Source organism: Bidens hawaiensis, unplaced genomic scaffold (genome assembly GCF_021521415.1).
Source record: "Bidens hawaiensis isolate Kalapana, Puna unplaced genomic scaffold, B.hawaiensis_p1.1 tig00024821_1, whole genome shotgun sequence".
Lineage (NCBI taxonomy): Eukaryota > Viridiplantae > Streptophyta > Magnoliopsida > Asterales > Asteraceae > Bidens > Bidens hawaiensis.
In genome coordinates this window covers 249,922-268,801 of record NW_027493932.1, presented here as the reverse complement: position 1 = coordinate 268,801, position 18,880 = coordinate 249,922, and the positions used below count along the sequence as shown (strand labels likewise).

Sequence of the window (18,880 nt, the reverse complement as noted above, 5' to 3'; positions counted from 1 at the left end):
TTGTACTTCTTACATACATAAACATATCTTAAATTTTGTACTTTTCACATATATTACGTACATAAAAAAAATCAAACTAATTTAATATGAAATATCTATAATGTTATAATGTTGTATTATTCGCTAATATACATATAAACAAACAATCAGACTAATATGTTCTTATTTTTTTAAAAAAAATTCAATAGAGTGAAACAATAACCATATACCTATGTCATTTTCTTTTAACTTTTAAACAGTCAATTTTGTTATGCCTAGATCACTCACGTACAAAGACACACGCGCGTGCACGGACACATATTGACACGCACAAACACATATAGTGACGTTTGTTTAAAACCTATATATAATAAGTTTGAATTGCAAAAATCACATATACATTTGTATGTAGTGCTTAGGATATGATACATATGATGGTTCTTTCCTACTACTTTGATTCTTTTCTATTCCCTATATATAAGTGTATTAAGTGTTTTTCACAATTTTGATGTATTAATATTTTAAAAATGAATACTTACCCCCCTCAAAAAAAAAAAAAAAAAAAAAAAAACACACACATTAAATCTTCATTATTTATTATTTCACCACGCTGACATCTACTCCGTATTAAGGAATAAAATTGTATACAATGAAGCTAAAAGCTTTTTGACTTACATGGACCAACTCATCCACAATCAATTGCTAAATTGCCTCACGTTGTAAGAGAATAAATGACAATTTGGGGAATCATCTCCGCATTCCCTGGGAAAAAGACTCGTGTCATGCTTCACTACATCATTTCTTATGATTGTTAATTATTATTATTAAAAGTTGTTCCCCTTAGATTTTAATTTATACTCTACTTTTATTCCTATTTGCTCCCAAATGATGTTATGTAACAATGAAAGATATCATACTGCTCATGCTTCTATGTTCATCTTTCTGCTCTTTTGTCCAAAGCTCAGATAGTAAAGACACTGGTGCTGGTGAACCACTAGATGTTATTCTCCACGAACACGCTTTCAAAGCTCTATTATCGCAACAACAGCGATACAAAACGGGCACTCTTTATGCAGTCAAGTTGCCTGCTAATTTATCAGGCATGGATGTCTCTTATATTAGATTCCGGAGCAAAACATTGTGGAGAAAAGGAGCAAACTTCAGTAGCTTTCAAATCCCATCAAGAACTCTCCCAATGCCTTTCGCGAAGAGAGTTGTCATCATGTATCAAGATTTGGGAAACTTGTCATCTCAATTTTATAACAATGTTCCAGGGTACGCGCTAGTATCTTCGGTTGTCGGTTTTAGAGTTTATGATGCATCAAATCCTACAACTACAAATGCTAGAAAGATTGATTTTAACACAACTGATGCACCTATATCAGTTCATTTTCCTGACTTGAAGTTTCCTAAAGGTGCTAAATGTGCTTCTTTTGGTGACTCAAATGGCAAATTTTCTCTAAGTGATATGGGTGTTGGACAAGTTTGTTATACTAGAAACTATGGTCGATTCTCGGTTGTTATACCGAAAAAGAAGAAAGGAGTAGTGAGGGTTTGGTGGGGAGTTGGGGCCGGGTTCTTGTCGCTGGTTTTCGTTAGTTTTGTTGGTATCGTGCTTGTGAAGATCGCGAAAGTGAAGAGATCAGATGAGATGGATATGCAAATGGAAGAAGGAAGTATAGATCTTGAAACAGTTTGGATTGGTTATAGTAAGATGCCATGTGCAACCGATACAAGGACTTGTCCAAATCTTGAAAGTCCTGGTGTTACTACTTAATAGTTAGTTAAAACTTTAAAGATGGTGCCTTTTGTCATTTCTTTTTCAGAATTCTATTTTTGTCATCAGTTTTCACAAGTTTGTGTTGTTAATATTCAGTATCGTATACATAACATTAAGACAATGAGAATCAATTTGTTGTTATTATTAGATTTGTTTTTATAAGTATTTGCTGTTATTTTTTGTTCGTATATGTTTATATATATCCAATTATGAGATGTTATAATGATCTGCTGATTTATACATTGTTATTATTGGGTTATTTTCTATTGTTGTTGATTATGATTCTTTGTTGTTTCTATTAGGTTTGTTATTACAAAACACTACTTATGTAGATTGATGTTGTAGTTGGTATTGTTTTCTACGTTCTCATTTTTGGTTGATTGGTATTATTTCCTATGTCTCGGGTTAAGATTATTTTGTACATAAACCCTCCCCTGTAAACATAACAGATTAATAGTTGTACATAGAAATTTAAGCGAAACAAACCGTCAAGAACTGAATGGTACGAAAGTGATTGAACATAAATATAAGAACATGGTTCTTACAAGAATATTCAAAACAAGAAGATAACAATAAAGGGATGAACCTATAGCTAGAAAGACAAAGAGAATTAGAGACTACGTTGATCTTCTTCGATTTGAAAATAATCGATGACTTCTATGATATAGCATGTTAGCAACAATCTTAAGATCTTGAACAATTATCGTGCATCATCTTTCATATGCCAGTCTGGGAGATCTATTCTAGAAGGAAAGCTACGTAACAAACCGTATACATGAGGATAAGTCAGACGCAGGCTAAGAAGAGGTGTCTGGCTTGGGCCGATGAACATTAAACCAAGGAGAACAATGTTGAACTTTGATATTAAACAACCACGAGAATTCAAATTTCAAAGAAGTCCAACACATGAAAAAGAAACAACGAATACTGTGAATTCGGTCAACCTATCTTCTCCTCAATAAATCAATACCAACCCCGAAACCCGTTGTGTTGCGGCGGCGTTGAAACGCTACGAATTTGGTAGATATTAGTAACTTTGAAATGGCAACGACACAAATCCTAAAAAAAAGACCCGCGAACACCTAAAATGACACACGTACAACTTATGATTATAGCGTAATAAATTCAGTCAGTTTGGCTAACTTCATTATTATACTAACACTAAACCCAAAAAATAAAATATGAACACCCAAAACACTCGTATAGCCTAAAACATTGATAACAATCATATTTAAAATGACGTTTAATCTGACGGTAAAACCCGAGCATCATATGGCAAGTCATCGTGAGCCATTCTAAGAAACGTACGTAACCTTTTTAAAATTGTATGATTATAGTTTAAAACTAGGGTATAGGCCCGTGTTACACACAGGTGGAAAAACATGTCAAAAAACATAATAAATTTAAACAACAAATTCAAGCAACACAAAACTTCTTCAACTTTCGGACCAAAACGTTAACCATTTACAATATCTAGATATTGAAAGTTTAAAGTTACAATAAGTTAGTGTACACCAAACCACAAAAAAAAAAAAAAATCAACAAAAGACCTAAACATGTTCTTTCATATTAAATCACCATCAACTTCTTCAAATATTCTAACAAAATAAACTCATTTTGTTTCACCACCTGAAAAATTAAAAAAATAATATCATCCAGATTAAATATATCATTATAATAATAACATGAATAATAATGAATGCACGTGTTACACACGGATGAAAATTATAATAAAAGTAAAAAAATATTACATGTAATACGTAAATTGAGTTATATTATATAATGAATTTTATTTATGCCTTTTTATAATAAGTTTTTAATATATTTATACACTATTAATTATAAATTATATTTTGCAAACCAAACCTTGGTGTTTGATTTATTTTAAAATAAAACATTCATATCGATATTATTATACATTTTATGTGTATAAAAATGATTTTTAGAACAAAATGTTGTCACATATTAAAAAATGTCTTTCTATAACGTTGGAAGAATTGGAGACGAAGACTCAAACAATAATGTAAAATTTCAATATAATTTGTATTAAACCAGCTACTGTCACTTAAAAATTTTACCAACACAAAGTAACTTTTATTAAACCAGCTGCAGTTAATAATTTTCACCAACCTAAATGAGTTGTACAAAATTGTCACTTCTTCAAAATGATTATGCTAAACCATTTTGTACCAAACCATCTTGAACGCAAACTTACTAGACATATTCAATAATATTGATAAATATGTAGGGAACCAATCCGTAATTCATGCATACCACATGAACCTTTTGTGTAATTTATTATGTTTATTTAATAACTTACTTGATCCCAAGAGAAAGATGACATGGATATATAAATTGAACTACACAACCAGGTCTTATGTATCATTCCATCTTAGATTGACCTGAGAAAGACGATTACAAACTTGCAAATCAAGAAACCAAAACTATTAATAATCATATATTATTAATAAAGGAATGAATAGAAGAAATACCAAAAAGAACAAAACTATGAAAAAAAATGTTTCATTTTATTGAATGGAAGTTAAAGTCCCGAATTGGGTTTAAAAACAACAGGTTAGTAGGTAAATTTGAAAGATTTATATGCAACACAATTTGATTTATACACAACAAAACTAAATGAGTTTGATAAAATTTATCATTCCATAGCAAAAGAAGACACAAATATGCAAGGGTAAATTTGTCAAATCCAAAAATATATTGTTTATAAATCGAATACTGTTATGTATGAAGAACCCTCAAATTAAACATTAGATAATCATGCCCAAATGTCACTTTTGCATTCATTCTCCTTATTGCTTTTGTTTGCATCCATTCCCTAATCAGACTTTCATTCTCTAAAAGTCACATCATCTGGAATTCGAGATATCTAATTTCTAGTTTTATCATAATTAATAATAGCATTTTGATCTAGCAAATATAAGAAGTTTCTCACCTAAAGAAATACACAAAATTATTGCATTACCATATTTAGTTATAGATATGGCAATTGTGCTTTTTTAATACCTGCATAATCTAGTGTAACTACTTATGCACATATCACTAATATTGAAGTTAAACTTCATCTGAATCGATTAATTAGTTAAATGATTTACACATACGATAACGCAGGCACCATCTCTTGCAAGTCATTTGAAGAGAAACTAATAATCTAGAAGTGCATGCTAATAAGCGAGTCGAGCCGGTATAACAAACACCAACAAATAATTCAAAAAATAGTTAGATTTTTTAGAAATTATAACAAAAAACAGTTATATTTTTATTTTCAGAAGTTATTTGCTTTATTTATAAAATAAAGTATCTACCTTGTTGAAATTATGGAATGTTGACAATGGAGCATAAAAATTAATAAATTTTGTAATTGTAACTATAAATTAAAGTTAATACAGATTGATCCGAGAATTCAGTATATAATAACAGAAGGGAATATCTTATAGAATAGTAACCAACTTTCAAAAGTGTTCCAATTAGGTCACTCATGCATAATTTTCTCAAATCGGGTCACTAAATCTTCAAATCGAGTCTCACCGATTTTTTTGTTTGTCAAGAAAGAAATGAAGGATAAGATGTGGGGTCGGAATTTACAATATATGTAGTTATATTTAAAAAAAATAGAAAACTTTAATTATAATAAAATTAAAAAATAAAAAATAAAATTCACGTCGCCACTCAACGTTAACATCAAAAAAAAGATAAAAAGATTTCTTATGTGAAATGAAAAATAAAAACGTTAAAAAAACATGTTTAAACTTTTAATTTAATAAAATATGAAAGTTGAGTGACCCAATTGAAACACTTTTTAAAGTTGAGTGACCTAATTGGAACACTTTTGAAACTTGGTTACTATTATATGAAATTGCCCCAATAACAAAATGAGTGTATGTTATTAATTTCAGCAATTTAACACTATGAGTGATCAGAGATTTCAGAATTTTAAACATATAAGAATTATTTCATAACTTATTTTCAGTTGTTTCAAAATATAAGAAAATAATTGAATGATTATATAAGTTTTGTAATTACGAATTGATATGATGTCAAATTATTTGATTTAAATATTAATGAATAATTAATGTTAGTGTCATTTTCATATACTCGGATGTTTGTCTTAGTAAAACCGAAATAAGGATTAAACATTATTAAATGTTCAAATAAAACATAAACTATATCTAAAAACTTTATATAATGTATGCTGTTTTATTATGTCTCATTCAACAAATAATGGTCAACTTATTTTTAATATATCAATTAAAAAATAACTTTTAATATTAACTTACCTCTTGTGTAGGTGTATGCAGAAAATAAGATGAAAGTGTATGCAGTTACTAACATAGTTAATAAAATGATTGATAAATCATTTGTGGTTGATAAGATTTGAATTATGTAAACAAATGTAAAATTGATGTTCTAATTGATAACCTGAATATTCGAATCGCGTTACCGGGAAAACGAAATAGGGAAAATCTCCATTGTATCTTCGATTTTGATATAAAACCTAAAGAGATTATAAGAAAATCATATAATAATTAATATAAATACAAACAAAAACGGAAAACAAAGACAATTGTAAATGAAATAAGGAATAATATGATAATCGGACATTAGAGTAGCAAATAAAACCTTACCGGAAAACCGTAATAACTTCAAAATATTAATTTAATCTTGGATTTTGATAAACAACCTAAAGAGATTATAACAAAATCATATAATAACTAAAATAAATATAAAGCCTTACCGGAAAAAGATATAACCTTACCGGAAAATCATGTAACATTGTTGGCCATTAGAATATAAAATATAACCTTACCGGAAAACGATTAATCCCCATCTACATTACCGGAATATAGGAGATGTTGGAGGTAATAAGCCGAGAGAGAGAGAGAGAGAGAGAGAGAGATTAAAATGATTAAGGTTGGAAAATCTTAAAGTTCAAATATGGTGTATGCAATTTTTCAGACCCGGACCGGATGTCGACTCGGACTCCTTACCGGGTCACATGTCGGACCGACCCGGGAGGACGGACCGGACATTGAGCCGGTTGACATAATAAATATATAACAAATTTTTATATATAATATGAGTTTTTTTCTTTTTTGGGTTAATATCCATTTATTTATTATTTTCTTAAGATTTTGTATTTATTTTATTGATTTTGAACCATTGAATATATGAGATTCATTTCCTTTTTAGGATTAATTTTCAGTTTTCCATTTATAGGACATGTACACCATATCTAAATATATATGTTTGTTTTTCTAGAGAAAGACATCATTATAGTCTGGTGGAATGGCTAGAGATGATTTTCTTAAATGGCTAGAGATGATTTTCTTAAAACTTTTATCTTGGTTTCACACCCGGGTTCGAATTCCGTCTTCGTCAAGTATTTTTGATTTAATTAAAAAGAGGTTTTAAGATCATTTGACAATAATAAGAAAGGAAATAGGTGACTTGTCAATGATGTGGCATTGATGTAGACACCCTAGTTGAATGCCATGTGAAACATTGTATTTCTTTAATAAATAGATGACTTGGCAATGATGTGACATTGATGTAGACACCCTAATTGAATGTCATGTGAAACATTGTATTGCTTTAATAGTATTGTAATATAATCTTGTCTTTATATTGGATGATTTAAAGTTGGATTATTTAGCGTTGGTAAATAAGTTTTCAAAGAAGAAAATACTCAAGGAAGTAATGTCAACTTTTAGAGTATATTATTTGATGGGTTACATGTATGGTTTGTTTTAAAGGTAAAAGTTAAAATACAAAGAGAAACAAAAATAAGAAGTGTGAGAAGAATTTGTAATAAAAATAATAAATATATAATAAAGCTAAAAAAAATTCAAAAAAATTCAAAAAAATCATAACTCAAAATATAAATAAAAAATAAAAAACGTTAAGAAAAACTAAAATGTTTTCATGTCTTTCACGCTAAAAAAACCCCTAAAAAAGATACAATATTGAGAAAAAAACACAATGACGGAAATAAAAAAAAACACATTGATAAAAAAAGACAATAGATTGCAAAATATAACACAATGCATAGCAAAATATTAAACAATTTTGAGAAATATTACACAATATTAAGAAAAAATGACACAATGTAAAAGAAAAAAGACACAATTAATGACAAAAACAAACATAAAACACAATGATAAATAATAACAAAGAATGATGTTTTTTCCTCAGCAATGTTTTTTTTAGAAATATTTTTTTTTATTTTGAGTTATGATATATTTATTAGTTTATAATTGTTTTATGAGTTTTTTTTTGTCACAAATCTTTCTCATCCTTTTCATTTTTGTCCCGTTTTGTATAATAACTTGAATTTATTTTAAAAATGGAATATAAATTATTATATATAATAATTAAAGAGTTTGGTGCCTCTAAGTGTCGATTGGGACACTTGGTGGCACCTTATTAGTCTTCGCATTTTGTTTTGATTTCTTGGAAACCGACCAAACGTCAGTTTTAATTTTTATTGTTTTAATTTCGGTACGCTAACGAGCGTAACGAAAACCGGAGAATTAAGTTCGCGTAGACTCATAGCCTCGACGTCTTAGACCGGCAACGCGCAGGTTACACGCTATGCACATAATGGAAAAGTCTTCCTGGTTTGCTTTCCATAGGCACATCTTTCACACACACCCATTGCCTTGAGTCTCGGTAGTCCTCGCACCAACCGTTTATAAACCAACACCTTTAACCCTCTCTCATAAAGGTGCCCATATCTTTGACGCCACATAATTGTAACATCCCAATTTTTCGTTCGGATAATAATAATAATAATAAATATGATAGGATAAGTAGGCTTTTAGATGGACTTAATTATGGACCAAAAGGGAAAGATGGGCCTTAGGTCCATGGGCTTAAGGGAGTATAAATACCCCTTAAACCATAATCATTTCCATTTTTATCCTAATCTACACACTAGCCTACACCTTAGAAAACACACACAGCACCATCTTATAACCCGAACCAAGATCCGAAGGCGAAAACCCGAGCTTGTTGGTGCTGGAACGTCGTGACGGACCAAAACAACATCAAGGCTTAACCATGTTCGTAGTTCGACTCGTTCAAGGTACGTTTATAGTTAGAAATCGTTCGTATAGGTTCGGTTTGATTTGGGAAATCATAGATCTGTGTTAGTTTGTTATAAACGAACCAAAAACAACAAATATTACTGGAATTGATTAGCATTTGATAGGTTAATTGTTAACCTAAAAGAACCCGTAACCTATATGCCTAAATCGCACCCCTTAAACATCGATGTTAGGCCGATTTGATGGTTGGGGTTTGTAGGCGCTGGTCCGACGATTCTGTTGATACCAAAATCGTGATATTTGGTTAAGAAACGAAGGATTAATTGCAGATCTAAGATCTGTTGACTATTTGCTGTTCTTGACGATTTTGACTTTGACCCTTGAGTCAAAGTCTGGATAAGAACTATGGGTGATTCGTTATGGGTGATTCTTTAGCTAGTTCGTTATGGGAGCTTAGCGAATCAGAGGGTGATTCGTTAGCTAGTTCGTTATGGGAGCTTAGCGAATCAGAGGGTGATTCGTTAGCTAGTTCGTTATGGGAGCTTAGCGAATCAGAGGGTGATTCTTTACCCAATTCGTTAAGGGCAAAGTAACGAACTAGGAGTTTAATATAAAGACAGAATGGTCCCTGGACTTAGAAAAGAATTATATAATTACATAACAGCCCTTGGAGTTTGGCAATTTATGAAAGATACCTTTAAAGGTTAATGAGTAACGATTAACTAAACAGGTAATGATTTAATGAAGTAAAACAGCTTAGACGTGTAAGACTAATTAAGTAGCAATGAGATGACTAGAGCGGTATTTAATACTATAATTATTAAACAGTTAGACGCGCACAGCTCGAGAAGGAGTAACCGTTAGCAGAAGAAGTAACCGAGTTCAGGTGAGTTTCTAGCCCCACTTCCTTGTTATGTTTTCGGGGCTGTGTGCATACTCGATGTGATCAGTCAATACACTTATCCTAAGTGATAAGTGTATGTCCTATGTGATATATGTGTACGACATGAATGATTGCTTGTCGGTACGTGAACGATCTTCGGATATTGCATGTACTGTTAGGTTATAAATAAAGATATGGATATTGTATGTAATGCAGGGATGATTACTTGTCGATACGTGAACGATTTTCGGATATTGCACGTATTGCCAAGAATAGCTATGATTGTCTCCCTATATGGATATTAAATGATAACTTATATACAGAGTTCCCTATACGGATAATATATATAGTGTTCCTTTAATGGAAAGCCTAATGTTCCTTTAATGGAAAGCCTAGTGTCCCTTTAATGGGAAACATAGTGTCCCTTTAATGGAAAACATAGTGTTCCTTCTTTGAAAGTAAATAGGATGCCCCTTCTATGGAGAATATATATATATATATATAGTGCTCTCCTATGGAGAATTTATACAGAGTGTCATTCTATGGAAAATATACATATAGCATGGGCAATAGCCATGGCTCTTTTAATAGATATTATGTGACGTATGTAAGATATGTGTATGTATTGTATGTCGCCTTATTAACTAGAACTCACTCAGCGTAGCTGACTTTTAGTATGCACGCAGGTGAATATGTTTATCGAGAAAGCATGAGGATGACACATGGCATGGGTTGAACGGCTGGCATCTGAAGATATGAGAAAAGATGTTTTAAATATAATGTTTTGTGTTATGGTATCAAAGAAAAGATTAAATGCTTTGTAATAAACGGTTAAATTTTTATATTCCGCGAAAGTTTTAATAAACTCTGATTTGTAGAACTGTGTTTATGAGTAAATCCGACGCTAAAGTAGGGCTACCGGGAACGGGACCTTACAATAATAGTATCACCAGTTTTCATTGTTGCTAGTGTCTTTTGCTTGTGTTCTTTCTTCACATGAAAGAGAAATACATTATTCTCAACCATATCGATTCGGTGAACATGCTTTCCACTCTTAGACCGTGTGATAGTGCACGCACCATCATCAAACAGTAGAGCAAACCCGACCTTCATAAGCTGCCCTACGCTTATAAGATTATAACTGCGTGCTGATGCATATTTTACCTCATTCAATGTTTTGTGCATTCCCTTGCCAACTTCTAGACACACGTTACCCTTACCTTCTACTTGTATTCCATTTCCATTTCCCATTCTCACAGTTACCTTCTTTGCCTCATCTAAACCATAAACAGCCGGCGTCGCTCTGTCATGTGATCAGAGCTACTGCCGTATATAAGCCAAAAATCATCTTTGGGTTCATCATTCTCAACTATGGCCATATACAAAAGGCCATCGTCATTCTCTTCCTCTTGATCTCCTACTACAGCATTATGGACTGCTTATTGAGTCATGCTAAGAGCCTTAGCATCAGGTGGGTTCTATCAGCATCTTCTTGGATAAAGCCCGTTACCACATAATCCCAGAGATATGATATTCCATAATTCATAACCCTCCCCTTTGAAGATCGGAAGTGGGGTTGAGAGATTGTTTGAATTGTTGTTTGCCATGAGAGAAGTAAGAATAGCTTGATAGGAATTGAACGATGTTATAAGTAATTAATTCATAACCGAAGCTCTGATATCATATGTTGAATCAAGAGCAATCAATTAAAAATATTGTTGCCATAACAAGTTATCACTTCATTAATCAAAGGGCTTTTAAATAGCCAACAAATTACAACCGAAAGAAAGACTCATAAGCCATAAAAAACAAAACAACTAACCTACGTGACCATGATTACACGAGTTTATTGGGATAAATCAGGGACCACTACCTTTAACCTAATAAAAATAAACACACGTGCAAAACTGAATAACTTGGAGAAGACGACGACTCTTTTGGATAATAATTAAACAAAATAACCTGACCCATAAACTTAAATGAGCTAACCCATGACCCATACCATATTTGAATTAATACTCCAACACCTCTTTGGTTTTCTTTTGGTGTTCGGGATGTTCTCAATCTACATAAATTCACATAGTTTTTTTAAGAAAAAAAAGAAAATGTTTCATGCAATTTGTCTCGTCACGTTATAGTGTTTATGGAAAACAAGGAATGATATGGTGCATACCGGTGCGGTGGTGACTATTGGGGCGCAGTGGATAATTAATGTAAAAACTTTGAGTTTCTTTGGGCTAAAACTAGGTTGGTCAGGTCATTGATATCGTGGGTGGACCGGGAGTGGCTGGTTTGTTCTGTAATAGTGTGGTTGATGCCCTACTAGTGTTACTCTGTCTAGAGAGACTTACTAGGCCAACCTGGTTGTCATGTTGTTTTGGTTTTTGGTAAATAAATTTTGCTTTCGATTGCCATTAAAAAAAGAAATGAAAACGAAATCTTTTTCATTAGAGAAGATTTTCATAAATGGTAAATATAGAAGATCCCAAGTGTGTATCTTGTTTCTAAATTAGACAAAAATGTATTAAGCAAAGAACTTATAATTAAATGTCAAGGTTTCAATGTGAAACTACATGGAGAGTTTGTTACATCGAGAAGACGCACAGGATATGGAAGTTGAATTAAACCTAATTTTTGGAAGAAGAAGTAAATCATGGTGTTTTGGAAAAATGATGAAAAGGAATATTTTGCATGTCAAAAAACATACTTGGAAAATTACTTTAATCACTTCAATCGAATTACTGAAGAGGATAATAAGAATGAAGGGAACATTTCAATGTTAAAGGATTGAACATTTCACAAAAGGAAGCAATTGAAGTTTGGGATTGTTTCGACATAATTAATGAACGACAGTAAGACTTTGAAAACCATTATTGGGTACCAAAATTCAAAGCCGTATTTCGTTTTGCAAGTTCACACATTGCTCGTGCAACATACAATTGCTTTTCAAACTTTGTTTAAAAAGTTAGTAAAATGGTTTGATGAAGATTTTTTGAAAGTTTATTGGAAATATTACCCACTAAAGTTAGAAGGCGTGAGAGAAATTGATTTTGTTAGCCTTTATCTATATGTTTATGTGATGGTGGTCATCAAGAAGTACCCAAGGTAGATACTTGGATGTTAATTGCAACCAAGATGGGGATACTTCTTGATAAAGGTCTTGAATTTAAGTTGGTATATGTGCAATACTTAGACATGCTTGAATGGTGCTTGAAGGCCATAACCAAGCAAAAATGCTACGAGTTGGAAGACGAAGAATTCAAGATGTTCAAGAATGAAGAGAGTGAACACAATGAGGGTACGTGTTATGAGTGAAACCAATGATAAGGGTGAAAGTAGCAACACAAGGATCAAGTATAAGAAAAGAAAAGTAAATGTAATTCGAGATTTCCACCTGGAGGCATACCACCATATATGGATGAAGACGTGCCCAAGAATGAACATGTTGATTAAGATGATACAAACAACCAATAAGAATTTGAAGATGAAAATGTGGATGGTGAAGAAGATGGAGGTGTCGTCAACAAATTAAGGAAAGCATGATGAATTCAAAGCTTGAAGATCGTAAAGACATGGCAAAGGAATTATGGAGGAATGTTGTTCCCATATAAATCTTTAATCATGTCTTAAAACTCTCTCTCTCTTAAATGTTAGTGGGTAAAAACATGTTTATTTGGGTTGTAATTGTAACGTTTGCTAGGGTTGTTTGTCTGGTCGTAGGCCAACAAACGAATGGGTTAAACTAGTCTAGTCCGTCTAGGTCAATGTATCGATATATCATTGAACACGACAATATTTGATCAGTTTTATAACCGATCACTTGAAACGCCGCATTAATCAGAGTGTTTTCGATTACAATTTTACTTTGTTCGCAATTAATGAACTCATTTTTCTTATATTTAATCATAAAGTTGAAATGGCAAGCAGGCCTGCTATCAGTGGTCAGAGGGTTCTCCCTTAAGGGTTTCCTTCGTGGGAGGTCTTGGTCGATTTAAATCATTGGAACATCAAATTAATTATGGGCGGTTGAAATTCCGTCTCAGGACTCATACTCAGGTATTGATGCTTGGTAGGTCTAATTGCTTACTAATCCCTTCGTCCCATTAAAATGGTCCATATTTCTTATTTTTATTTGTCCCAATACAAATGTCCACTTTCAATATTTATTGGCTAATTTCCAAGTTTACCTTTAAACACACACAAGTAGAATTAATAAACAATATTGATTGACAAGTTTCAAGGGTATTATTATTATTTGGTAAACAAAATAAGTAATCATTCAATCTACCTTGAACTTTGTTTTTTTCAAACTAAGACACTTCTAATGAGACGGAAAGTGTATAAAATAAAAACACCATTAAAAAAAAGATAACACCAATAGAGAGAAGGGGCAAGAGTCTTATAACTTAAAACATTGAAGTTAATAAACTAACTTGCTTTCTTAACACCCTCTTCTCGAAAACAATGAACCTTCAATGATTTCCAGTTACTAAAAACAATTAACAAATCCGCATAAATAAAGAAAAAAATGAACTTCATTTAAATAAGCAATCATAGAATACATTGTAAATTCTTGAATAGTTTAATTTAACAATATGAAAAAGAAATAAATTATGGGATATTCCCAACACAAACTCAACAAGAACACTAGTGAACATCAAAGATTCAAAGCTTGAGATTTAAATCAAGACCGCTTGTGGATCCATCTTGATCATTCTCTGGACGAGCCATACCGATTTGTGCCAAATAATTATTTGCACTGTTTTCTTGTTCGATCCCATGGTTAAGTGCAGCACTTGAGCTACCAATTCCAGAAGAAACGCCCAAAAAATCATGAGTTGCACTTGTGCCCCCTTCAAACTTGAAAGAGGAAGATCCAACTCCAGGAGGACCAAAACCACCAACATTACTTGTGATATTTCCTTGAAAATTCTCCAACAACTTTGGTCTATCAATATATGATAGTCTGGTGGTGAATTGGTCATGATTCGGGGTATGAGCAAACCGATAATTCATCGGTGAGGTTGCCCAAGAAGAGGGTATTTCCATATATGATGATCTATTGGTGCCAAGTGGAGTATTAGTGAAACTTGAGAAATTAGGGTAACAAGTATAGTTACCATAACTTGATGGTGGTAGTGGAAGCAGGTGGGCATAAGGCGGAATCTCCATCTGCCGCCTTTTCGCAATCTGCCGCTCTTGTTTATGAGCATTCTGGTGACCACCAAGAGCTTGAGAAGTTGAGAACTCTCTCTTGCAATAGTTGCAAGAGAAAAGCCTAGATTTTTCTCGAGCCACCTCCTTTGATGACTCGCTCGCCTGGGATGAAGTTGCACCCTCCAGATCTGAAGAGTTAAGCAGATTGAATTCGATTTTCTTTTCTTGATCCATGTTTGAAAGTTTAAGATCAAGAAAAGCCCTAGAAGAAGACTGGTCTTCTAAGGGTTTGCTAACATCTAGGGCTTTGTTCTTCAAGTTTTCACCTTCTGCTGATATGCTTGAAGCCTCAGAAGGGCATTGATCTGATTTATGCTCTTCTTCCATTACTGCAACTGCAATAGATGGAACAAGATTGGAGGAGAAGATATGTGAGATTGAAATCATACTTTGTTTAAATAAAGAGGGAGTTAAATGCATGATATCTGATATAAATGGAAACCTTGTCTGGTGTAATCATTGCATGGAGTAAAACTAGCACATAATTAAGTAAATATAATTGTTGATGAATTGATTATATCTCTAGTTTTGAAGGTAACACAATGCATTAAGATAGTTTGATATTCAATGCAAAATATTTAGAAAGTCATTGATTTATATTAAGCATATATTATTCAAGAATACCCTGCATTTAATAAAAGAATTCAGTTTTAACACCAAAATTTAATTTAACGCATGCCATATTCCTTTCAAAATAAAAAATCATTTAATTTGGCATAAATCATGCAATATTTAGCTTAATAACAATTAATTAATTTCACAGTTTTAACTTAATTATGTTTAATTGTTTAAACTGAGTTTTCTTTTTGAAAATATTTTGATTAAATATAAAAGGATGGTGTATTTATGTCAATTACATTTGATATAGGATAATTTGTTAAATTATTAAGATTTTAATCTATGTTTGGCATACAAGCAATAAGTTAACTGTAACATGGTTCAAGTTTGGAAACACAAATCATAAACTATGTGTAAATATATTTTAACTTTGGACTGATTTCTTGACTCGAAAGTTAGGTGTCCATTAGACAAATCGTAAACTATATGTAAATATATTTGATTTTTAGTATGCTTTATGAACAACACGAAAATAATAATACCATTGGCCAAAACCATTTTTGGTACCACTAAGTTAAATGTGTATGTTTATTTATTAATGATTTTTAGTAAAAAAAAAAAGTTTATCAATTAAAGTAGTTTATACATTAATCAATATATGGTTGAAATTGTTTTAATTTTTTCAATATAATATTCTCGAATACCGAAATGTATTTATTGAAATTTATTACCAATTATAGTATAAATTTACATTTAATGTAATCTTAATCATAATTTTTAAAAGGTATGAGTGCTAAATGGTGTCACACGGCTGGCACAAAAAATGTTATCACTCGTTTAGCATTAATTAGCATGTTTTGGTTGAGTATCATATGTTGGCATGGGATATTTAAAGAAAAAATAATATTATTTTTTCTTTAATTGCGAATTTGTTTTAAACTTTGTCGTCTATGAAACTTGAATCAAACCCAAGACATCTTAAACTCGGGTATGCTAAATACTTTGTCTTTGCTAATACACCTATACATTAGTAAAAAAAATGTTCTTACTTAAGTAAATCTTAAAAATTTGTGTAATTTTAATTTTCTTTTAACCGTGACAAAACATTTTATTAGTAGAAAAATGCAAGATATTTAGCAAGAAGTTAGAAACACATTACAAACACCCGTGAAAATAAATCTAAATGTTTTTTAAATTAAAATTACACCATTGATGTTAATCCATAGATTGCCTAGCTTTTTGATATGGTTCACACTCGCAAGTAACCGAGCGTCTTTATCTCTTTGTTAACTTGAATATAGAAGTTATTTTATCGTTAAAGATTTACTTCAAGATCTTTAAATACAACAACATGTAGGGTCATAAATAAACTTGACCTTTGCATGTTTTAGCAATTTAGCTAGCGCTCTGGCTCGGCTGCTGAGTCATTTTTTAAGCACAAGCTCGTTTTATATATATATATGTGTGTGTGTGTATTTTGAGAAAAAAACCCTTAAATTTTAAATTATTTATTCTTTTTTAATAGTTTTGAGTTAATTGCAATTATGGTCAATGTGGTGAAATTCAAAATGAAGCATTCAACCCCATGGTGGCATTTTGGCAGATGTTAGTTGCAGATTTGGGTCTTTCCTACAAAACGGGTCTCACCACATGGGTTAAAACTGCAATTAGTCTTCTTATTATAATTATTTTTATTATTAGGCGTGAAAAGACGACTTTACCCCTGGATTTAACGGTCAATTGAATGTTTGACCAGACAGAAAACCAAATTGCAATAAAAAAGGACCACCACGGGCCCATATATGCGAAAATACCATCACATGATTGAAACCTGCATTTCGAGTTTCACCACAGGAACCATAATTGCAATTAACTCAATAGTTTTTTATTTCCTTGCTTTTTTTATTTAATTTTGATTAGTTTTTTTACACGGCCTGTTATTTGTTACAGGCTTTTCTCATAGGTATCCAATTGATCATATAAGGACTTTATATTTTGGATGTTTTCTTTAGGTTGCTACACCAAGTGTCGGTATCATACTAATACCGTGACGAATAAAGCTGATATGCCCGAATATCCAATCCGTAATGAAGCACGAGTTTTTACCCACTGGTTGCCATTAAGATAATATATATTAATAGGCAACATGTGAAGTTGTGATCTTTGTATTTTGACCACAAAGGTTTGTAAGTCCCCGGTGCGATGATGATCGATACGGGATCTGCACGACATCTAGGAGTGCGGAATCCTCCTAGACTCGTTTATGGTGTTGAAGACGAAGAACATGATTATACACAAACAAACACACGAATTCAATAAACAGATTTGCAGATCGCTTTATATATTAATCAAAACACATTACATACCGAACGAGAAAAAATACTACGACCGACTCGAGGTGAGCTCTACCTCGGGTCTGCCCACACGACTACCCCTCTCTGTTTCTCTCTAAAAAATTTGACGGCTACACACAATACTATCTTTCTGTTATGTTTTTTACTCTCGAGTTACCTTAACCCTAAACATGACACACACATATATTGATAAACATCTTCGCCGGCTTGGGCTTGGGCCTGATGGCGAAGTTGTTCTAACTTCGCCTATGGCGAAGTTGGCTCCCTCCACAACTTCACCCTAGCTGGTCGGAATTGCAAAGCAACAGTCACAAAATGCACCAACAGACTCCCCCTTGACCGTTGCTCTCAATTCTAACAAACACTAAAGATCATCTGTTACAAAACATGCACCAACAGACACCCCATTAAGTGATGATCTTCTGTGTTCTTCTTCTGGTAGGACTCGATCTTCAGACATTGCACTATGATCTTCAAGGTTGAACTTCACGTATATATGCAACATCAATCATGTCTTCAACCAGCACTGTCTGAATCTCTCTTGTAGCTTCACAAATCTACCAATCACCCAACGTCTTCCATATCAGATCTCCCTTTTAGTGTAAGCACATCCAAATTATATCGAGATCTTTGATCTGCATCCCAGTGCCTAATCAATCATCTCAACCGTAATCGGTTCGTAAGATAAGGTTCAATCTTCAACTACTCAACAGTAAATGATCAGTTTCATCACAAAACCACCATGACATAATCTAACACACATGACCTGTAATAATCATTAAAAGCTTAACCAAGCCTCCATGATCTTTATTACCCGAGCATCCATGATCTCCAAAAATGTTATCACCAAATTTTTCCTTAATGATCCTCTTTTCATATGAATGACATATAAAAATTTCCGTTCAAGAAAACTTCCCGAAAATATTTTTTTCCTTTTTTTAGGAATACCATATCTTGAACGTCGGAGGTAAAGGAAAACATACCGTTAGTCTAACCTTCTGCATATCAGAAGTCTGACCTACGGGTGAACTTCACCTGGTTATAA

The 18,880-nt window shown here is 32.4% G+C and overlaps 3 protein-coding genes across 3 annotated transcripts in view; 2 read left to right on the top strand and 1 right to left on the bottom strand.

Annotated features, from left to right (window-relative positions):
- LOC143570096 (uncharacterized protein At5g41620-like) overlaps positions 1–15,582 on the top strand; it is a 49,371-nt gene extending 33,789 nt beyond the window's left edge. The window contains exon 4 of the transcript XR_013141870.1: positions 15,572–15,582. The gene's annotated coding sequence lies outside the window, so the exon portion shown is untranslated. The remainder of the gene's footprint in view (positions 1–15,571) is intronic.
- LOC143570098 (uncharacterized) lies at positions 881–1,756 on the top strand. Its single transcript, XM_077055840.1, has one exon. It carries the CDS (start codon positions 881–883, stop codon positions 1,754–1,756), a length of 876 nt encoding a protein of 291 aa, XP_076911955.1.
- On the bottom strand, positions 14,255–15,500 carry LOC143570094 (uncharacterized). Its single transcript, XM_077055837.1, has one exon. The coding sequence runs from the start codon at positions 15,341–15,343 to the stop codon at positions 14,372–14,374; it is 972 nt and encodes a 323-aa protein (XP_076911952.1). The 5' UTR covers positions 15,344–15,500; the 3' UTR covers positions 14,255–14,371.
- Positions 15,583–18,880: the final 3,298 nt, after the last annotated feature.

Bases quoted from the DNA above. Each gene is read 5' to 3' on its own strand.
- LOC143570094 (XM_077055837.1), bottom strand. From the start codon at position 15,343: ATGCATTTAACTCCCTCTTTATTTAAACAAAGTATGATTTCAATCTCA.
- LOC143570098 (XM_077055840.1), top strand. From the start codon at position 881: ATGAAAGATATCATACTGCTCATGCTTCTATGTTCATCTTTCTGCTCT.